Source organism: Chiloscyllium punctatum, chromosome 49 (assembly GCF_047496795.1).
Source record: "Chiloscyllium punctatum isolate Juve2018m chromosome 49, sChiPun1.3, whole genome shotgun sequence".
NCBI lineage: Eukaryota > Metazoa > Chordata > Chondrichthyes > Orectolobiformes > Hemiscylliidae > Chiloscyllium > Chiloscyllium punctatum.
Genome location: NC_092787.1, coordinates 41714144 through 41737668, shown reverse-complemented (window position 1 = coordinate 41737668; position 23525 = coordinate 41714144). Strand labels below are relative to the sequence as shown.

General features: G+C 50.4%; 1 protein-coding gene across 6 annotated transcripts in view; it reads right to left on the bottom strand.

Moving 5' to 3' along the window:
- Positions 1–1098: 1098 nt before the first annotated feature.
- Positions 1099–23525, bottom strand: part of LOC140469636 (torsin-4A-A-like) — a 284746-nt gene continuing 262319 nt past the window's right edge. Inside the window, exons 1-3 of one of the 6 annotated variants that reach the window (XM_072566330.1) lie at positions 17610–17838; positions 8611–8744; positions 1099–2481 (exon numbers count right to left, since the gene is read on the bottom strand). In XM_072566330.1, coding sequence (XP_072422431.1) covers positions 1192–2448 — 1257 coding nt within the window. In that variant the 5' untranslated portion in view covers positions 2449–2481; positions 8611–8744; positions 17610–17838 and the 3' untranslated portion in view covers positions 1099–1191. Of the gene's footprint in view, positions 2482–4035; positions 4189–4545; positions 4703–8610; positions 8745–10959; positions 11190–17609; positions 17839–23525 lie in introns of those variants that run through there. The other 5 variants (XM_072566331.1, XM_072566332.1, XM_072566335.1 and 2 more) reach the window with 5 other exon arrangements.

Genomic DNA, 23525 nt, shown 5'->3' with positions numbered 1-23525 from the left:
GGAGTGACCGCGGTGTGGGAGTGACCGCAGTGAGGGAGTGACCGCAGTGTGGGAGTGACCGCAGTGAGGGAGTGACCGCGGTGAGGGAGTGACCGCAGTGTGGGATTGACCGCGGTGAGGGAGTGACCGCGGTGAGGGAGGGACCGCGGTGAGGGAGTGACCGCGGTGTGTGAGTGACTGTGGTGAGGGAGTGACCGCAGTGAGGGAGTGACCGCGGTGTGGGAGTGACCGCGGTGTGGGAGTGACCACGGTGAGGGAGTGACCGTGGTGAGGGAGTGACCGCGGTGTGAGAGTGACCGCGGTGAGGGAGTGACCACGGTGTGGGAGTGACCATAGTGAGAGAGTGACCGCGGTGTGGGAGTGACCGTGGTGAAGGAGCGACCGCAGTGTGAGTGACCGCGGTAAGGGAGTGACAGTGGTGAGGGAGTGACCGTGGTGTGGGAGTGACCGTGGCGAGAGAGTGACCATGGTAGAGGGTGACTGTGGTGTGGGAGTGACTGTGGTGAGAGACTGACCGTGGTAAGGGAGTGACCACAGTGAAAGAATGACCATGGTGAGGGAGTGACCGTGGTGTGGGAGTGACCGTGGTGTGGGAGTGACCATGGTGACAGTGACCGTGGTGAGACAGTGACTGCGGTAAGAGAGTGACCATGGTGAGGGAGTGACCGTGGTGAGAGTGACCGCGGTAAGAGAGTGACCGTGGTAAGAGAGTGACCGCGGTGAAGGAGTGACTGTGGTGTGGGAGTGACCATGGTGACGGTAACTGTGGTGAGACAGTAACCATGGTGAGAGAGTGACCGCGGTGAGAGTGACCGTGGTGTGGGGGTGCCCCTTTTGCAATGCCATCTCTCTCAGGCTGTCGGATGCCCCCTGTCTCTCTCTCTCTCTCTCTCTCTGTTACCCAGTTCACTATCACATCGACTGCTCTCGGTCGGTATGAATCAGTGACCCTCGAGGGACCAGTGACCGGGGCTGGTCAATCTCACTGCTGAATACAGGCTGGGGCATGATGACAGCCCACCTACCCCCAGACCCTCACTCTGCCTCTCCTGAAATACTTAGTGTGTGAGCCCCCCACCCCCGCCAGGGGGCGGGGGGGGGGGGGGTGGATGCCCAGTGGAGCCAGCCAAACCTGGGAGATGCCAAGCCCCGGTGACATTGGCTTGGCACACGGCGCGGGAACCTGTGCACTCAGTGCAACAAGCTCACCCTGGGGCCCACGTACTTGCAGCCGTGAACAGAATACTGGTAACCCCCCGCTGTGTAGTAATTCAACTCCCTGGAGAGGTCACTGAGCTGGGCGGGCTCCGGGTAGTGCCCCTCTCTCATCATCGCCTCCAGGAAGCAGCCCTCGATGTGGCTCCTCTCAAGGAGAGTGAACGGGACGATTTCGGCGTGGTCCCAGAGGGGGTGGAACTGGCTCAGCGACGACTGAACAATGAGGAGGAGTTCTTCCGCCCCGGGGGGCCCCCTGGCCAGGCCGCTGGAGGCGTTCTGGAGCACAAACTTGGTGATCTCGCCCTGCCCGTAACTGCTGATCAAGACGTAGACCGCGTTGAGGAACTCGTTGGGCTGACCCGGCTGCAGGTAACCCCGCAGGAAGTCCAGCAAGGCCGGCTGCATGTACTCCACCTCATCGAAGATGAGCAGAGGGATCTTCTCCTCTTCCTCCGCCTGCCTCACCACGCTGGCAATGCCCCCCGCCAGCTCCTGCAGGCAGGCGGTGCCGTTGTCCTGTCCTGGGCAGTGGTGCAGCACGAAATACTGCAGTACCAGCTCGTCGCCCAGCACCGCGCGGAAGTGCTTCCCCAGCAGCCTCCCCGTCAGGCTCTTCCCGACCCCACTAGGACCGTTCAAAGACAGCAACAGTGGCTTGTCGTGAATGTGAGTGGCCAGGTAGTCCCCCAGCAAATCCAGCAGGGAGTCAATCGCCACGGTCTGACCAAACACCTCCCTCTTCAGCGTCTTCTCCAACCCGGCCAGGTCATACTTCAGCACGTTATCATCCAGGTTCTCGATGGCGTTGTAGATCTGAAAGAAGACGATCAGGCTCAGCAGGAACAGGCAGTTCTTGGCCTTGCTCTTCTTCTCCTCAGGCAGGTACCTCCTGGTATCACTCGGGTACAGCACCTTGCGCCTCTTGCTGGAGCGCCGCCTCTTCGCGGTTTTGACGGGCACCTTCTCGAAGGTGAAATGTTCGGCCGGCTTGGCTCTGTGCTTGAAGGCGCGCTCCAACAGCTCCGGGCCTTTGGCGGGCAGGTAGCGGCCCTCCAGCCCTGAGGCCTCGCTGCGCTCTGCAGCCACCCTCCGCCTCTTCATGACCAGGTATTTGTGGCGAATCCGATAGGCTGCCCTCAGAGGCGATGTCACCGTGGAGATCCGCTGCTTGACGCCCTGTAGGGCTTTGGGAGCTGCGTCCATTTTGGGCCTTGTCACCTCCATTGCCATCTCCTCAACCTTCGCCCTTGATCACCGCTGGACCTGTAACAACAACAACCAGCATGTCTACATTTACGTAGCGCCTTCAGCAGCAACAAAACCCCCCCCCACCGCCCTTCCCCCCGCACCGAGGAGCTCCACTGGACTGATTATCACGGAAAATTACCAATCGTCAGGGAAGACCCATCTGGGTCACTAAAGGCCTTCAAGCCATCCTTACCCAATCGGGCCTAACACGTGACTCCAGACCCACAGCAACGTGGCTGGCTGGCTCTGAACGGCCCTCTGGGCAACTAGGGATGGACAATAAATGCCAACTGAGCCAGCGACATCCGGCGAATGAATTTTTAAAAGCGGCATCATCGGGCTTTTATCAGGACAACGTCCAGAAGCTGCGGGAAAGAGAAAGGGGCATCTTACACAAGACGTGGGATTGAGCCGTTCAGAGAGGGAATTCGAGCGTTTGGGGAGGGGGCGGCTGAAGGCATGTCCACAGAGTAAGGCAAGAACTGGAGGAATACAGAGGGATTCATAAAACTGGACAGCAATACCAACAGCAGTGACTTTCATCCAAACTATTTTGCTTTATTTAGATTCATTCTCAGAAGGTGGGTGTCCCTGGATGGGCCCAGCATTTATTGCCCATCCCTAGTTGCCCCTTGAGAAGGTGGGGGTGAGCTGCCTTCTTGAGCCGCTGCAGTCCATGTGCTGTAGGCCGACCCACACTGTCCCTGAGGGAGAGAATTCCAGGATTGTGGCCCAGTGAAGGGAGAGAATTCCAGGATTGTGGCCCAGTGAAGGAACGGTGATATATTTCCAAGTCAGGATGGTGAGGGGCTGGGAGCTGAACATGTAGGTGGGGGTGTTCCCAGGAATCTGCAGCCCCCGGTCTATGGTGGGTATGACGGACACAGTGCAGAATTCAAGTGTGGTGCTGCAGGGAGACACGGGAATCTCATAGAACTAGGACATGGAGCTAGACATACAGTGGGGTGTGTGTGTGTATGTGTGTGTGTGTGTGTCTGTGTGTATGTGTGTCTGTGTGTGCGTGTGTGTGTCTATATGTGTGTGTGTATATGTGTGTGTGTCTGTGTATCTGTGTGTGTGTATGTGTGTGTGTGTATATCTGTGTGCGCGTGTGTGTGTATCTGTGTGTGTGTGTCCGTGTGTGTGTGTGTGTGTATCTGTGTGCGTGTCTGTGTGCGCGTGTGTCTGTCTGTCTGTGTGTGTGTGTATCTGTGTGTGTGTGTCTGTGTGTATCTGTGTGTGCGTGTATCTGTCTGTCTGTGTGTGTGTCTGTGTGTGTGTGTGTCTGTGTTTGTGTGTCTGTGTGTGTGTGTATCTGTGTGTGCGTGTGTGCGCGTATCTGTCTGTGTGTGTGTGTGTGTGTGTATTCCGAGCCTTTGACCTGCTCGTGTACCCACTATGTTTATATGATGAGTCTAGTTGGGTTGCTGGTCAATGGTGACCCCCAGGATGTTGATATTGGGGGACTCAGTGATGGTGACACTGTTGAATGTCAGCGGGCGGTGGTTGGATTGTCTCGTGTTGGTGATGGTCACAGCCTGGCATTTGTGTGGTGTGTATGTTACTCACCACTTGTCAACCCAAGCTTGGACATTGTCCCGACTGTGTTGCACTTGAACATGGACTGCTTCCGAATCTGAGGAGTGGCAAACGGTGCTGAACACTGTCCAATCATTGGCGAACACCCCCACTTCTGACCTTATGATGGAGGGAAGGTCATTGGGGAAGCAGCTTGGCGTATTGGCCACACAGCCCAAGAGAAACAAGGTCTCAGCTGCGCTCACCCTGCGGTTTGCTCTGCGTCGTTTCTAACTTTTTCCTTTTCCAGTGGGAACGGTTCTGGAAGGTTCTAGCCATAGCTGTCCTCACTGCCTGAGGTCATGTGACGGGACAACAGGGAAGTTGTTTAGTGTGCTCCACACAATATCAGGAAGTAGCTTTTATAAAAAGACTTGTTTCTGTTGAGCAGCAGCAGCATGGTTCCCACTGCCTTTGACCCCCCCCGCCACCCCACACAGAGTGACGGTTACACACTGTGTTAAACTTAGTCACAGCTTTAAAGAAGGTTGTGCCTCTCACCTGCCCAGGCTGATCCCAGAGACAGGGAGTATTGGGCTCCACTCTGCTGATAAAGTAAAGGACTCAGACCCAGCCCGGGGCGGCTGGGAGGCAGCAAGTGTTACACTTCCCTAACTTCCTGCAGCTTCCGGAAAGCTTTGTCAGTTCACAAGCACCTCCCCGGGCCATACCCCGACGCCCTAGATTCAACCGCACAAGGAAATCACGGCATCGTAGAATGAGTGAGGCCATTCAGCCCGTTGATGCCCGTGCTAGCTCTTCAGAACAGCAATCCACATAATCCGACAGCCCTGCTCATCCCCCATTACCCTGGACTGCTTTCTCTTTCCAAGTACTCACTGAATTCCTTTTGGAAAGTTTTCGACTTCCTGTTCTCAGGTATAAATGTAACGCATTCGAACAACTCGCGGCGCTTAATATATCCTCAGAACCTGCTGCTGTCATTGTTAATGACTATAAACAGGAATCGACTACTCTCCTCCGACACCCCATCCCCCATTTACTGAAAGCCTTCAGCGTGTTTAACATCTTGCTGAAGCTCTTTCTTGGTTGTCTTTGTTCCTTCCATCCCTCACCACGCCCCGCGTTGGAGCCCTGTGTCCCTCAAAAGCACTGACTGGAATCGGGCAACATGCGATAAAGATTGACGAGGTAAGGTCTTAGGGAGTGTTGCTGAACAAAGAGACCTTGGAGTGCAGGTTCATAGCTCCTTGAAAGTGGAGTTGCAGGTAGATAGGATAGTGAAGAAGGCGTTTGGTATGCTTTCCTTTATTGGTCAGAGTATTGAGTACAGGAGTTGGGAGGTCATGTTGCAGCTGTACAGGACATTGGTTAGGCCACTGTTGGATTACTGCATGCAATTCTGGTCTCCTTCCTATCGGAAAGATGTTGTGAAACTTGAAAGGGTTCAGAAAAGATTTACAAGGATGTTGCCAGGGTTGGAGGATTTGAGCTCTAGGGAGAGGCTGAACAGGCTGGGGCTGTTTTCCCTGGAGTGTCGGAGGCTGAGGGGTGACCTTATAGAGGTTTATAAAATATAGAGGGGCATGGATAGGATAAATAGACAAAGTCTTTTCCCTGAGGTCAGGGAGTCCAGAACTAGAGGGCATAGGTTTAGGGTAAGAGGGGAAAGATATAAAAGGGACCTAAGGGGCAACTTTTTCACGCAGAGGGTGGTACGTGTATGGAATGAGCTGCCAGAGGATGTGGTGGAGGCTGGTACAATTGTAACATTTAAGAGGCATTTGGATGGGTATATGATTAGGAAGGGTTTGGAGGGATATGGGCCGGGTGCTGGCAGGTGGGACTAGATTGGGTTGGGATATCTGGGTCAGCATGGATGGGTTGGGCAGAAGGGTCTGTTTCCATGCTGTACATCTCTATGACTCTATGAAGACCGAGAGGCTGTAGCTATCAGCAAAGACTGAACGGTCTGAGTCCAGTATGTGACCTGATCCCCAGGGGGTTTGACAGAGTCAGTGTGGAGGAGGCACAGAGCTGTCGGATGGTCCAAAGCTAAGGATTATAGAAAGAAGAGAGTCACAAATAAGTATCCCAGGGAATCCAGCAGAAATCTCTCCTCTGAGTGAGAGTATGGAGTGATGGAGGCCATTAGAATGGATAGATTTAAGGGAACACAGAACAGTCCAGCACAGAAACAGGCCCTTCAGCCCATCATGTTGTGCCAAACATGGCGTCACGTTAAACAATGATTCATTCACATCCAAGGAGAAAAGAGCTGGTGGATCCAGTGATAGAGTGAGAGGGAGTACAGCTGTGGGTGTCCCTGGATGGGCCCAGCATTTATTGCCCATCCCTAGTTGCCCCTTGAGAAGGTGGGGGTGAGCTGCCTTCTTGAGCCGCTGCAGTCTATGTGCTGTAGGCTGACCCACACTGTCCCTGAGGGAGAGAATTCCAGGATTGTGGCCCAGTGAAGGAACGGTGATATATTTCCAAGTCAGGTTGGTGAGGGGCTGGGAGCTGAACATGTAGGTGGGGGTGTTCCCAGGAATCTGCAGCCCCCGGTCTATGGTGGGTATGACGGACACAGTGCAGAATTCAAGTGTGGTGCTGCAGTGGGACACGGGAATCTCATAGAACTAGGACATGGAGCTAGACATACAGTGGGGTATGTGTGTGTATGTGTGTGTGTGTGTGTCTGTGTGTGTGTGTGTCTGTGTGTGCGTGTGTGTGTCTATATGTGTGTGTGTATATGTGTGCGTGTCTGTGTGCGTGTATCTGTGTGTGTCTGTGTGTATGTGTGTGTGTCTGTATGTGTGTGTCTATGTGCGCATGTGTGTCTGTGTGTGTCTGTGTGTGTGTCTGTATGTGTGTGTCTATGTGCGCATGTGTGTCTGTGTGTGTGTGCATGAGCGTGTGTCTGTCTGTGTGTGCGTGTGTCTGTGCGTGTGTGTCTGTGTGTGTGTATGTGTGTGTATCTGTGTGTCTGTGTGCGCGTGTGTGTCTGTGTGTGTGTGTCTGTCTGTATGTGTGTGCGTGTCTGTGTGTGTGTGTACCTGTGTGTGTGTCTGTCTGTGTGTCCGTGTGTGTATCTGTGTGTGTGTGTCTGTGTGTGTGTATGTGTGTGTATATGTGTGTGTATCTGCGTGTATCTGTGTGTGTCTGTATGTGTGTCTGTATGTGTGTGTGTCTGTGTGCGCGTGTATGTCTGTGTGTGTGTCTGTCTGTGTATGTGTCTGTCTGTGTGTGTGTCTATGTGTGTGTGTCTGTATGTGTGTGTGTGTCTGTCTGTGTGTGTGTCTATGTGTGTGTGTCTGTATGTGTGTGTCTGTGTGTGTGAGTGTGTGACTGTGTGTGTGTGTGTCAGTATCTGTCTGTGTGCGTGTGTGTATGTGTGTATGTCTGTCTGTGTGTGCCTGTGTGTGTGTCTGTCTGTTTGTGTGTGTCTGTGTGTGTGTCTGTCTGTGTGTGTGTATGTTTGTGTGTGTGTATGTATCTGTGTGTGTGACTGTGTGTGTATGTGTGTGTGTGTCTCTCTCCGTATGTTTGTGTCTGTGTGTGTGTCTGTGTGTATGTGTGTCTGTCTGTGTGTATGTGTGTGCATGCCTGTCTGTCTGTGTGTGCGCGTGTCTGTCTGTGCGTGTGTCTGTGTGTGTGTGTATCTGTCTGTGTATATGTGTCTGTGTATATGTGTGTGTCTGTGTATATGTGTGTGTCTGTCTGTGTGTGTGTGTGCGCGTGTGTGTGTCTATCTGTGTGTGTGTGGGTGTGTGTGCGCGTGTGTCTGTGTGTGTGTATATGTGTGTATGTACGTGTGTGTCTGTGTGTATATGTGTGTGTGTGTGTGTCTGTGTCTGTATGTGTGTATATGTGTGTGTGTGTATGTGTGTGTCTGTGTGTATATGTGTGTATATGTATGTGTGTCTGTCTGTGTGTGTGTGTCTATGAGTGTGTGTGTGTGTCTGTCTGTGTGTCTGCGGGTGTGTGTGTATGTGTGTGTGTGTCTGCGCGTGTGTGTCTGTGTGTGTGTATGCATGCGTGTGTGTGCATGTGTGTGTGTGCATGTGTGTGCGTGCGTGTGTGTGTCTGTGAGTGTGCGTGTCTGAGTGTCTGTGAGTGTGTGTGTGTGTGTGTGCGTGTGTGTCTGTGCGTATGTGTGTCTGTGTGTGTGAGTGTGTGTGTGTGCATGTATGTGTGTGTCTGTGTCTTTGTGTGTGTGTGTGTGTGTGTGTGTGTGTCTGTGTGCGTGTCTGTGTGTGTGTCTGTGTGCGTGTATGTCTGTGTGTCTGTCTGTGTGTGTATGTCTGTGTGTCTGTCTGTGTGTGTCTGTGTGTGTGTATGTCTGTGTATGTCTGTGTGTATGTGTGTGTGTGTGTGCATGTATGTGTGTGTCTGTGTATGTCTGTGTGTATGTCTGTGTGTGTGTATGTGTCTGTGTGTGTATGTGTCTGTGTGTGTGTGTGTCTGTGTGTGTGTATGTGTATGTGTGTGTGCATGTGTTCACATTATACGTTTCCCCCCAGAAAGCAGCCTCTGAGACACTGCGATGTTTGTTGAGATTGTGAAACCCTTGGTGAGAACCTAACACAATAGGAGTTCCCTTACCAGCCCACAGAGCGACTCTGCACGGTCTGTGCTCTGTCCTGGCCTCACTGCGTTCTGAGCTGGACCCTCCTACAAACCATCTGGATCGTTCTCCGAGCTTGCCATGTGTAGAATCATTGCTGCTCTGCCTAATTCTGGGATGAAGATAAAACACTGTGAAGTGTAGTCCTCAGTCACTCAGTGGGCTGCATAAAAACTTCATATTACGGTGAAAGATGTTGTCGAAAATTGAACCACAGCTTGTCACTGCTTCTCAGACTCCCGGTCAAAAATCACCCAACACCAGGTTAGAGTCCAACAGGTTTATTTGGAAGCACTAGCTTTCGGAGCGCTGCTCCTTCATCAGGTGGGTGTAGAGAAAGCACTCCAAAAGTTAGTGCTTCCAAATAAACCTGTTGGACTCTAACCTGGTGTTGGGTGATTTTTAACTTTGTCCACCCCAGTCCAACACCGGCATCTCCAAATCATTTCAGCTTCCTGTCACTGAGAGCTGTGTAAGTATTGGATAGGAGGGACAGAACAGCTACAAAACCCCAGGGCTGGTGAGTGTAAAACCTGACAAACCAGCCATCTGCTCCTGAAGGGTAACGCAGTGGGTGTGCTGGGACACGGGAGGGCATTTGATAAACATATCAGACATGTGAGCATGGCAGAGCTTAAAAGGTTTAAAAGGGACAGTGGAAACACTGCAGGCAGCATTGTCCGAGAGACAGGGAGAAAAGAGCAAGGTTAGAGCACGTGCCTAATGCCGTCACAAAACCAGGAGCCCAAACCACTCCACATTAAAGCCCTTGACAAAGGCTCTATCTGTCAAGGTTTCACTTAATAAAACCCTACCAGAGCTCCTCAAGTAAACCGAATCCATGTACCTCAGGTGTGTTACATGGAGGTACGTCAGCTTTAAGTCGAGGGACAGTCACAGAGTCATACAGCACAGAAACAGACCCTTCGGTCCAACCAGTCCATAATCACAAACTAGACTCGGCCCAACTGCCTGCTCCTGGCCCATATCCCTCCAAACATTTCTTGTTCAAGTCATTATTCAAATGTCTTTGAAACTGCAGTTTGAAACTTTGAAGTTGCAGCTGTACCCTGCATCCACCACGTCCTCTGGAGGTTCATTCCACACACAAACCACTCTGCTTAAAACAGCTGCCCCCCATGTCTTGTTTAAATCTTTCTCCTCTCATGCCCCCTTGTCCTGAAAAAAACCCCACCCCAATGAAAAGCCACCTGCCTTTCACCTTATCTCTACCCCTTAGGATTTTACAAACCTTTGTCAGGTCACCCCTGAGCCTCCTACCCTCCAGTGACACATGTCCCAGCCTATCCAGCCTCTCCTTCTGCCTCCAACCCTCCATTCCCAGCAACGTCCTGGTAAAGCTCTGAACCCTTAATAATATCCTTCCTATAACAGGGTGACCAGAACTGAACACAGTAGCCCAGAAGAGCCAATGTCCTGTATAACCTCAACATGACATTCCAACTCCAATACTCAAAGGTCTGAGCAATGAAGGCAAATGTGCTAAATGCCTTCTTAACCACCCCGTCTCCATGGGCTGTAAACTTCAAAGAATTATGGACTTAAACCCCTACATCCTACAATACTACCCAAGGGCCTACTTTTAATTGTATAAGTCCACCTGCCACTCCTCGGCCCACTGACCCAATTGTAAATGACCCCTTTGTAATCTTCACTTTCTCCTCTCCCAGCAATCCCGGTGTCATCAGCAAACGTACCTCCTATGTTCTCACCTAAATCATTTATATAAATGCTCACAGGTCTCCAGTTTGAAAAATAACCCTCCACCACCCACTGTCTGTCTCCTGGCGTTAGGATAAATTTGAATCCAATCGGCTAGCTCACCCTGAATCCTAGGTGATCTAACTTTACTAATTAGTCGACCACCTGGAACTTTGTCAAAAGCTTCAGTAAAATCCAAGTAAATGATGTCTACCGTTCCGCCCTTATCTTGGTTACTCACTCAAAAAAACTCAGGCAAGTCTGTGAGACACGATTTCCCTCTTGTTCAAAGCCATGCTGACTATCCCTAACCATTCCTTGCCTCTCCGAATATAAATATAACAATCCTATCTTTCAGAATGACCTCAACAACCTGCCCACCAGCAAAGTCAGCCTCACAGGCCTGTAGTTTTCAGCCTTCCCCTTACATTCTTTTCTTTAAACAAAGACACTACATCAGCCACTCGCCAGTCATTCAGCACCGCAGCCATGATTATAGATGATATAAATATTTCTGCAAGGGGCGCTGTGACTTCCCCCCCCCCTCTACAAACTTTCCACAAAGTCCGAGGATACACGAGATCAGGTCCGAGAGATGTACCCACCTTTATATTTTCTAAGACCTCTAGCACTTCCTCTTTTGTAATGTGAACTGTTTCCAAAACGTCAATATCTATTTTCCAGTCTTCTAGCTTTCATTTTCTCCACAGTCAAAACTGACGCTGAATATTCATTGAATATCTCCCCCATCTCCTGAGCTTCAACACAAAGATGGCCTGTTTGATCTTTAAGGAGCCCAACTCTCTTTAGCTGTTCTTTTACTCCGAATGTACTTGTGGATCATCCTTCACCCTAACTGCTAAGACTGTCTCCTACCTGCTCTTCCCCTTCCTCATCTCCACCTTAAGGATGCCCCGATACTCTCTCTACTGATTGTGAGAGATCCTCAGGGGTGTTGCTTTTCCTAATAAATACAAATGGTACCGACCCTGTGTGCAGGGGACAATGCGATAATACAAGACTTGAGAGCAACGTAATTTGTCAAGGGGAGAGTACAGAACTTCAAAGGATATGAACAGGTAGGTGCAGAGGGCCGAGAGAATAGAGACATGTGAAATGATGCATTTTTATAGCAGCAGAATAAAGGGTCCAATTCTAAAGTACTTGCAGGAGCTGAGAGACCTCTCTGTAAATGTACAGAACCTGTTAAAGATGGCAGGACAGGAAGAGAGGGTGATTAACAAAGCAAACACTATCCTAGACTTCATAAGTGGAGCAGAGAGTTTAAGAACAGGGAGGTAATGCTGAACTTATACAGGACACTGGCTGGAGGTCAGATAGTGCACTGTCTGGGTGCTGCACTACTGAGGGGTGAAGGAAGTGAACGCATTGCACAGAGAGCGTGAGAGATCGTCCAAGGTAGTTCCAAGGATGAGGCACGTCAGTTATGAGGAGTTGGGACTGTCTTCCTCAGAGTGGAGAAGTCAGGACAGGGGGGGGGATTTGAGAGAAGCTTTCAAAATCCCTGGGGGAGACCTGTTCAGAGTAGATCGGGATAAACTATTCCGGCTTGTAAAAGGATCGAGAACCAGACAGCTCGGATTTAAAGTAATTTGCAAAAGAAGCAAACGTGAGGTGAGGAAAAGCAAACTCAGACAGCGAGTGGTTCGGGTGTGGAATGCCCAACCCAGAAATATGCTCGAGGCAGGTTCAACAGATGCATTCAGAGGCCATGAGAGGGTAATTTGAATAAAAGTATTTGAATAATATCATTTGAATAAAAGCATTGAGAAAAAGGCCAGATGTTGGTCAGAAGCTGTGCTGTTCATTTGGAGAGCCAGCACAGGACTGATGGGCCAACTGGCCTTCCCCTATTCCAGAACCATTCTGTGAAAGGCAGCCTCACCCCCATGAGGCAAACATGGCTCCAAAACCGCTCCCCCCCCCCAGTCCCCTCCCCATGAGGGTCATCAATTGAACATAACACGAATCCTTCCTCAATGTTGCCTCTCCCCAACTCCCACTCACACGGAGCCACAGAAACTCCCAGTCCCCGTGAATCCCTCCCCCTCCCCGTCAATCGACCCCCTCCCCGTCAATCGACCCCCTCCCCGTCAATCGACCCCCTCCCCGTCAATCGACCCCCTCCCCGTGCCTCCACCAGCTCCATGATGGAATACCTATTCCTGTTTTCTGGGCACCCACGGCCCCCCCCCCTCTCCCTGTCTCTCCAACTTGGCTCCATCTGGCCATGTGCCCCCACACCCCTCACCCCAATGTCTGCTACGCCTGGCGTCAGCCGGATTGGACCCAAAATTCTGGAATTCTCTCCCGAAGTCGTTTTCCCTGTAATTACGGCCGGGCTGCTGTGCCCCTCACCCCTCCATACACCAGCTTTGTGATGGCCATTGCCTGTGTACCCCAAAGCACACGGGGGGTTACGGTTCAAGTGGACCTGAGGTGCGTTAATACGAGAGGCTGGTACATTCTAATACCAAGGTCTGGGCAGTTAGGGTGAGGGTGGTCACTGACCCCTGGAGTGGGCCCTGAGATGTTGGCGTTTGGCATCCAAGATGGTGGCCACAAGGTGGTAGGGTTGAGCTGGGGCCACCAGGGACCACACTCCCCCCGCCCCTCAGGGACTGTACATCAGTAATTACCTGCTCCTGGTGGTCTCCAGATCTACAGTTATCCAGGCTGTAACAAGCTCCACTAAACAGCATCTCACCACAGGTGAATTTCACCCTCACCGTCTTCCTATTACCTTCGCTCTGTGGGTTTCTCTCACAGTGTCTGTCCACTCCTCAGCTGTTGTAACTCTGACATTGCCTCTGTCTCATTAACACTGTCCTCGGGGTACCTTGTTACTTGTCGTAAGTGTACAATTTTTGGCTTTACCTGGGCAGGGTCGGCAGGGAGAAATTCCACCCACTTGGAGAAGGGATGAGAGTGACAAGGCTTTTATTTAAAAAGGAGAATGACCGTTGTGTGAAAACCTTCTTCACTCAGTGGGCGATTAACCTGGAATACATGGCTTGGAAATGTGCCCGTTTGGGGGGGGGGGCGGGGGGGGTTCAAACGAGGCAATCAAGAGGCAATGAATAGAAATAATGTGCAGGGTTACAGGAAAAAGACGAGATAATGAGACTTAGCTAATGAGCACGCACCATGGGCTGAATACACTCCCTCAGCATCGAACAATTCTGCAATTGTGTGCATCGAGATCGAGTTGCTGTGACAGCCAGGAAACACATGGTGATAAAATGTTTTTGCTCTTTCTGACAGTGCAGCCTATCACAACCTGAGGAGCTTTGGATACAGTGCAGTTCCTCGATATGTGCGATGCGGTAGATGGTTATTTACTGGAACTGCAACAAGAATAACCTGCATTTAAATATCACCTCCTCACACAACACGACACCCCAAGACATTTCACGGGAGCTTGACCTGACGGAAGTTGACGCCAAGTTACAGAATGACCAAAGGATTGTCCGGAGATGAAGCTGTTAGTGGCCAGGAGTGGACAGATCGGGTTAAGATTCAGATCCGCCCGGATCTGACTGAGCACTCTGTTCATCCTGAGACTCTTGCGGAATGGTTGAGCAAGAGAGTTCCAGAACTTGAGGCACGGTCGGCTCCAAACTGATTTCTTCAAACCCAACCATGACGGGTTAAAGGTTAACTGGACAGGTCAATGAAAAATCAAAATGGAGAAATACATGAAAACCAGGCCCGATGCAAAACCAGCCTGTTTTTACTCGGGGGGGGGGGGGCAAGAGGAGAAAATGGCTGACCTGGAGGGGCAGTGGGACCTGTCTGCTTGTGCCTTTTAAATAGGACCATCTCGACTTGTATTCAACCTGTCTTTTGAGGGCTGAGGTAACTGTGAAATGGTGAAACAGCACCTAATCAGAACAGTATTAATATCAGGGACTCCATCCCACTCGACAGACCTTACCCATTGGACCGGGATCGTGAGACTGGGGACGTGGACTTTCCCCCGTTGGGCTGCAGTCGCCACAGACAGAGCACCCAATACCAATGTCTCCGATACTCAGCAAGACAATGTGAATCTCACTCAGTCACAGAGTCATATGGAAACAGACCCTTCGGTCCAACATGGTCATGCTGACCATGTTCCCAAACCAAACTAGTCCCATCTGCCTGCACTCGGCCCACGTCCCTCCAAATCTTTCTTATTCATGTCCTTATCCAAATGTCTTTTAAATGGAGTAACGGTGCCGGCATCCCCAACCTCCTCTGGAAGTGTATTCCACACACACGAACCACCCTCTGCGTAAAAAGGTCGCCCCCCCTCGCCTGTCCTTTTATAATCTTTCTCCTCTCACCCTAAAAATACAGCCCCGAGTCTCGAAAAAGACGGTCTCTGTAATAATGTCACCCTCCTATGCTCCAGTGAAAATAAATCCCAGCCTATCGGCAAATCTGAACCCTCTCCCACCTCCTCCCCGAAACACGATGACCAGAATAGGCCTCACCACCATCCTGTACAATTATTCAAATATATAAGTACATAGTGTCATTTAAGTTAGCAGATTCACTCATTAATTTGCATAATGTCTCTAGTATACATTAAGTGAGTAAATTTGCTTCCTGTCTTGTTGCATTAATTTTGGTCAGACTTTAAAGAAACCAATCAGGTACTTTCGGCCTACACCAGCCTTTCCCAAGGGAGTGGTAACCGAGCACTCAGGGCTGCAGGGTGCTCACAGTCTCCCTGCTCTTGTTATGCTTTCAAGGGATTTGAGAGTGGGTCACCCAGCTGCTGGCGCTGGCTCTAGTCAGAGAAGGTTGTGTGACGATTGGGCAGTGCGGAGGGTTAGCAGTGTGGGGATGCGAGGGGGTGGCGGGTGTGAGGGAGGGACGACGTTGCAAGCGATCGCGGGAGTGGTACAGCATGTGCTGTGCTGGGATGTGGGTCCAGCGGCAGACCCGACTGAAAGCTCACCGAAAAACAACCCATGAATCAGCCAGAGAGTGATGGCAAGAGATACGCACAGTCAAGGTAATAGGGATGGAGGGGCATAATGGGGACAGGGAGAGGGGGTCAAAAGGAGACAGAGGGAGGGTAATACAGAGACACAGAGGGAGGGTAATACAGAGACACAGAGGGAGGGTATTAGAGACACAGAGGGAGGGTAATACAGAGACACAGAGAGAGGGGAATAGAGACACGGGGGGGGGGGAATAGAAACACAGAGGGAGGGGAATACAGAGACACAGAGGGAGGGTAATACAGAGACACAGAGGGAGGGGTAATAGAGACACAGAGGGAGGGTAATACAGAGACACAGAGAGAGGGGAATAGAGACACGGGGGGGGGAATAGAAACACAGAGGGAGGGGAATACAGAGACACAGAGGGAGGGTAATACAGAGACACAGAGGGAGGGGTAATAGAGACACAGAGGGAGGGTAATAGGGACACAGAGGGAGGGTAATACAGAGACACAGAGGGAGGGTAATACAGAGACACAGAGGGAGGGTAATAGAGACACAGAGGGAGGGTAATACAGAGACACAGAGGGAGGGTAATAGAGACACAGAGGGAGGGTAATAGAGAGACACAGTTGGAGTGTAATAGAGACACAGTGGGAGGGTAATAGAGACACAGAGGGAGGGTAATACAGAGATACTGAGGGAGGGTAATAGAGACACAGAGGGAGGGTAATAGGGACACAGAGGGAGGGTAATAGGGACACAGAGGGAGGGTAATACAGAGATACAGAGGGAGGGTAATAGAGACACAGAGGGAGGGTAATACAGAGACACTGAGGGAGGGTAATAGAGATACAGAGGGAGGGTAATAGGGACACAGAGGGAGGGGTAATAGAGACACAGAGGGAGGGTAATACAGAGACACAGAGGGAGGGTAATAGAGACACAGAGGGAGGGTAATACAGAGACACTGAGGGAGGGTAATAGAGATACAGAGGGAGGGTAATAGGGACACAGAGGGAGGGTAATAGAGACACAGAGGGAGGGTAATAGGGACACAGAGGGAGGGTAATACAGAGATACAGAGGGAGGGTAATAGAGACACAGAGGGAGGGTAATACAGAGACACTGAGGGAGGGTAATAGAGATACAGAGGGAAGGTAATAGAGACACAGAGGGAGAGTAATAGGGACCCAGAGGGAGGGTAATACAGAGATACTGAGGGAGGGTAATAGAGACACAGAGGGAGGGTAATACAGAGACACAGAGGGAGGGTAATAGGGACACAGAGGGAGGGTAATACAGAGATACAGAGGGAGGGTAATAGAGACACAGAGGGAGGGTAATACAGAGACACAGGGAGGGTAATAGAGATACAGAGGGAGGGTAATACAGAGACACAGAGGGAGAGTAATAGGGACACAGAGGGAGAGTAATAGGGACACAGAGGGAGGGTAATACAGAGACACAGAGGGAGGGTAATAGAGACACAGAGGGAGGGTAATAGAGACACAGAGGGAGGGTAATACAGAGACACAGAGGGAGGGTAATAGAGACACAGAGGGAGGGTAATACAGAGACACAGAGGGAGGGTAATAGGGACATAGAGGGAGGGTAATACAGAGACACAGAGGGAGGGTAATACAGAGACACAGAGGGAGGGTAATAGAGACACAGAGAGAGGGTAATAGGGACACAGAGGGAGGGTAATACAGAGACACAGAGTGAGGATAATAGAGACACAGAGTGAGGGCAGGTTAAGTGTAGACAGACAGGGACCGGGTGTCTGAGTGTTGGGAGGAGCAGAGAGTGAGTTGCCCGCGCGTTGTTCCGGACTGCCAGACCCACACAGCATGGAGTACACGGTGTACAAGGTGTACATGGCTGAGTGCTGGAGCAGTGTCTCAGGGGGACCAGCACATGCAGGCAACCCTGGGGAGATGTGGGGTGTGCCCAGCTCCGGCCTTGGAGGCCCTGGGTCACTCCCCCCACCCCACCCCACCCCAATGTGGAGGGAGAGCAGTTTGCTGCCGGAATCGGTGCGGAACAGTAACCCACTGACTCGGGGAGTGTGCCCTGGGCTCCTGCACTACCCTGGAGAGTTGGGTCAGTCTGCAGGTGTGCACAGGGAGGCTCTCTCTCTCTCTCTGTCCCCCTGGACCCTCCGGCCAACTGGGGGATTTATCACCATCCCAAGAGATTGGGTGAAGGGAGGAAGCTCTTGGCCGACACTGACCCGCTCCCAGACTCTGGGGACTGGAGCATCGCCGAGCTGGCACATCTCTGGCACTGCCTACCTGCCAACACGGTGGACACCCTCACGGTTCAGGGGGGTGGACTCTCAGACCTGGCCTCGCACATTGACGGAAACTTCTCCAACAGGAAAGAAAGTGCGGCGAGAAACAGACGCTCAGCGTCAGCCAGAAAACACACACACACACACCGAGAGAGAGAGAGAGAGAGACGCACAGTCACAAAACTTCGAACCATAACTTCATCAAGAAAACCACTTCCCCTGCGCAAGATCCCTCCCTCCCTCTGTAAACTGTAACAAGATCCCTCCCTCTCTGTGTCTACTGTAACAAGATCCCTCCCTCCCTCTGTAAACTGTAACAAGATCCCTCCATCTCTGTGTCTACTGTAACAAGATCACTCCCTCCCTTTGCAAACTGTACCAAAATCCCTCCCTTTGTAAACTGTAACAAGTTCCCTCCTCCCTCTGTAATAACATCGCTCCCTCCCTCTGTAAACTGTAACAAGTTCTCTCCTCCCTCTGTAATAACATCCCTCCCTCCCTCTGTAAACTGTAACAAGATCCCTCCCTCCCTCTGTAACTCTGAAACAAGATCCTTCTCTCCTTCTGCAAACTGTAACAAGATCCCTCCCTCCCTCTGTAACTCTGTAACAACATCCCTCCCTCCCTCTGTAAACTGACAAAAGATCCCTTCCTCCCTCTGTAAACTGGAACAAGATCCCTCCATCACTCAGTAAATTGTAACAAGATCCCTCCCTCCCTCTGCAAACTGTAACAAGATCCTTCCCTCTGTAAACTGTAACAAGATCCCTCCCTTCCTCTGTAACACTGTAACAAGATCCCTCCCTCCCTCTGTAAACTGTAACAAGATCCTTCTCTCCCTCAGTAAACTGTGACAAGATCCCTCCCTCCCTCTGTAACTCTGTAACAAGATCCAGCCCTCCCTCTGTAAACTGTAACAAGATCACTCCCTCCCTCTGTAAACTGTAACAAGATCTTTCTCTCCCTCAGTACACTGTAACAAGATCCCTCCCTCCCTCTGTAAACTGTAACAAGATCTTTCTCTCCCTCTGTAAATTGTAACAAGATCCCTCCCTCCCTCTGCAAACTGTAACAAGATCCTTCTCTCCCTCTGTAAACTGTAACAAGATCCCTCCCTCTGTAAACTGTAACAAGAATCCTCCCTCCCTCTGTAACTCTGTAACAAGATCCCTCCCTCCCTCTGTAAAACTGTAGCAAGATCCCTCCCTCCTTCTGTAAACTGTAACATGATCCCTCCCTCCCTCTGTAACTCTGAAACAAGATCCCTCCTTCCCTCTGTAAACTGTAACAAGATCACTCCCTCCCACTGTAACTCTGTAACAACATCCCTCCCTCTGTAAACTCTAACAAGATCCCTCCCTCCCTCTGTAACAAGATCCTTCTCTCCCTCTGTAACACTGTAGCAAGATCCCTCCCTCCCTCTGCAAACTGTAACAAGACCATTCCCTCCCTCTGTAAACTGTAACCAGATCCCTCCCTCCCTCTGTAAACTGTAACAAGATCCCTCCCTCCCTCTGTAAACTGTAACAAGATCCCGCACTCCCTCTGTAAACTGTAACCAGATCCCTCCCTCCCTCTGTAACTCTGTAACAAGATCCCTCCCTCTCTCTGTAAACTGTAACAAGATACCTCCCTCTCTCTGTAAAATGTAACAAGATCCCTCCCTCCCTCTGTAAACTGTAACTGGATCCCGCCCACCTTGTGTGAACTGAAACAAGATATCTCCCTCTCTCTGTAAACTATAACAAGATCCCTCCCGCCCTCTGTAACTCTGTAACAACATCCCTCCCTCCCTGTGTAAACTGTTACAAGATCCCTCCATCCCCCTCTGCAAAATGTAACAAGATCCCTCCTTCCCTCTGTAATCTGTAACAAGATCCCTCCCTCCTTCTGTAACTCTGTAACAAGATCTCTCCCTCCCTCTGTAATGTATAACAATATAACTCCCTCACTCTGTAAACTGTAACAAGATCCCTCCCTCCCTCTGTAACTCTGTAACAACATCCCTCCCTCCTCCTGTAACACTGTAACAAGATCCCTCCCTCCCTCTGTAAACTGTAACAAGATCTTTCTCTCCCTCTGTAAATTGTAACAAGATCCCTCCCTCCCTCTGTAAACTGTAACAAGATCCCTCCCTCCCTCTGTAACTCTGTAACAACATCCCTCCCTCCCTGTGTAATTTGTAACAAGATCCCTCCATTCCCCTGTAAACTGTAACAAGATTCCTCCCACCCTCTGTAAACTGGAACAAGATCTTTCTCTCCCTCTGTAAATTGTAACAAGATCCCTCCCTCCCTCTGTAATCTGTAACAAGATCCCTCCCTCCTTCTGTAACTCTGTAACAAGATCTCTCCCTCCCTCTGTAATGTATAACAATATAACTCCCTCACTCTGTAAACTGTAACAAGATCCCTCCCTCCCTCTGTAACTCTGTAACAACATCCCTCCCTCCTCCTGTAACACTGTAACAAGATCCCTCCCTCCCTCTGTAAACTGTAACAAGATCTTTCTCTCCCTCTGTAAATTGTAACAAGATCCCTCCCTCCCTCTGTAAACTGTAACAAGATCCCTCCCTCCCTCTGTAACTCTGTAACAACATCCCTCCCTCCCTGTGTAATTTGTAACAAGATCCCTCCCTCCCTCTGTAAACTGTAACAAGATCCCTCCCTCCCTCTGTAAACTGTAACAAGATCCCTCCATTCCCCTGTAAACTGTAACAAGATTCCTCCCACCCTCTGTAAACTGTAACAAGATCCCTCCATTCCCCTGTAAACTGTAACAAGATTCCTCCCACCCTCTGTAAACTGGAACAAGATCTCTCCCACTGTCTGTACCTCTGTTATAAGATCCCTCCCTCCCTCTGTAACTGTGTAACAAGATCCTTCCCTCCCTCTGCAAATTGTAACAAGATCCCTCCCTCCCTCTGTAACTCTGTAACAGGATCGCTCCCTCCCTCTGTAATTCTGTAACAAGATCCCTCCCTCCCTCTGTAACTGTGTAAGAAGATCACTCCCACCCTCTGTTAACTGTAACACGATCCCTCCCTCCCTTTGTAAACTGTAACATGATCCCTCCCTCCCTCTGTAACTCTGTAACATGATCCGTTCCTCTGCAAACTGTAACAAGATCCCTCCCTCCCTATGTAAACTGTAACAAGATCACTCCCTCCCTCTGTAACTCTGTAACAAGATCCCTCCCTCCCTCTGTAAACTGCAACAAGATCCCTCCATCCCTCTGTAAACTGCAACAAGATACCACCCTCCCTCTGTAAACTGTAACAAGATCCCTCCATCCCTCTGTAAACTGTAATAAGATCCCTCCCTCTCTCTGTACCTCTGTAACAAGATCCCTCCCTCCCTCTGTAACTGTGCAACAAGATCCTTCCCTCCCTCTGCAAACTTTAACAAGATCCCTCCATCCCTCTGTAAACTGCAACAAGATCCCTACCTCCCTCTGTACCTCTGTAACAAGATCCCTCCCTCCCTCTGTAACCTGTGTAACAAGATCCTTCCCTCCCTCTGCAAACTTTAACAAGATCACTCCCTCCCTCTGAAACTCTGTCACAAGATCCCTCCCTCCCTGTGTCAACTGAAACATGATCCCTCCCTCCCTCTGATATTCTGTAACAAGATCCTTCTCTCCCTCAGTGAACTGTAACAAGATCCCTCCCTCCCTCTGTAAACTGTGAAAAGATCCCACCCTCCCTCTGTAACTCTGTAACAAGATCCCTTCCTCCCTCTGTAAACTGTAACAAGATCACTCCCTCCCTCTGTAAACTGTACCACGATCCCTCCATCCCTCTGTAAACTGTAACAAGATCCCTCCCTCCCTCTGTAAACTGTACCACGATCCCTCCATCCCTCTGTAAACTGTAACAAGATCCCGCCCTCACTCTGTAACTCTGCAACACGAACCCTCCCTCCCTCTGTAAACTGTAACAAGATCCCACCCTCCCTATGTAAACTGTAACAAGATCACTCCCTCCCTCTGTAACTGTGTAACAAGATCCCACCCTCCCTCTGTAACTCTGTAACAACATTCCTCCCTCCCTCTGTAAACTGTAACAAAATCCCTCCCTCTGTAAACTGTAACAAGATCCCTCCCTCCCTCTGTAACTCTGTAACAAGATCACTCCCTCCCTCTGTAAACTGTAACAAGATCCCACCCTCCCTCTGTAACTCTGTAACAACATCCCTCCGTCCCTCTGTAAACTGTAACAACACCCTCCGTCCCTCTGTAAACTGTAACAAGATCCCTCACTCCCTATGTAAACTGTAACAAGATCACTCCCTCCCTCTGTAACTGTGTAACAAGATCCCACCCTCCCTCTGTAAACTGTAACATGACCCCTCCCTCCCTCTGTAAACTGTAACAAGATCCCTCCCTCTGTAAACTGTAACAAGATCCCTCCCTCTCTCTGCAAACTGGAACAAGATCCCTCCCTCCCTCTGCAAATTGTAGCAAGATCCCTCCCTCCCTCTGCAAACTGGAACAAGATCCCTCCCTCCCTCTGCAAATTGTAACAAGATCCCTCCCTCCCTCTGTAAACTGTAACAAGATCCCTCCCTCCCTCTGTAAACTGTAACTGGATCCCGCCCTCCTTGTGTGAACTGAAACAAGATATCTCCCTCTCTCTGTAAACTATAACAAGATCCCTCCCGCCCTCTGTAACTCTGTAACAACATCCCTCCCTCCCTGTGTAAACTGTTACAAGATCCCTCCATCCCCCTCTGCAAAATGTAACAAGATCCCTCCTTCCCTCTGTAATCTGTAACAAGATCCCTCCCTCCTTCTGTAACTCTGTAACAAGATCTCTCCCTCCCTCTGTAATGTATAACAATATAACTCCCTCACTCTGTAAACTGTAACAAGATCCCTCCCTCCCTCTGTAACTCTGTAACAACATCCCTCCCTCCTCCTGTAACACTGTAACAAGATCCCTCCCTCCCTCTGTAAACTGTAACAAGATCTTTCTCTCCCTCTGTAAATTGTAACAAGATCCCTCCCTCCCTCTGTAAACTGTAACAAGATCCCTCCCTCCCTCTGTAACTCTGTAACAACATCCCTCCCTCCCTGTGTAATTTGTAACAAGATCCCTCCCTCCCTCTGTAAACTGTAACAAGATCCCTCCCTCCCTCTGTAAACTGTAACAAGATCCCTCCATTCCCCTGTAAACTGTAACAAGATTCCTCCCACCCTCTGTAAACTGTAACAAGATCCCTCCATTCCCCTGTAAACTGTAACAAGATTCCTCCCACCCTCTGTAAACTGGAACAAGATCTCTCCCACTGTCTGTACCTCTGTTATAAGATCCCTCCCTCCCTCTGTAACTGTGTAACAAGATCCTTCCCTCCCTCTGCAAATTGTAACAAGATCCCTCCCTCCCTCTGTAACTCTGTAACAGGATCGCTCCCTCCCTCTGTAATTCTGTAACAAGATCACTCCCTCCCTCTGTAACTGTGTAAGAAGATCACTCCCACCCTCTGTTAACTGGAACACGATCCCTCCCTCCCTTTGTAAACTGTAACATGATCCCTCCCTCCCTCTGTAACTCTGTAACATGATCCGTTCCTCTGCAAACTGTAACAAGATCCCTCCCTCCCTATGTAAACTGTAACAAGATCACTCCCTCCCTCTGTAACTCTGTAACAAGATCCCTCCCTCCCTCTGTAAACTGCAACAAGATCCCTCCATCCCTCTGTAAACTGCAACAAGATACCACCCTCCCTCTGTAAACTGTAACAAGATCCCTCCATCCCTCTGTAAACTGTAATAAGATCCCTCCCTCCCTCTGTAACTGTGTAACAAGATCCTTCCCTCCCTCTGTAACTGTGCAACAAGATCCTTCCCTCCCTCTGCAAACTTTAACAAGATCCCTCCATCCCTCTGTAAACTGCAACAAGATCCCTACCTCCCT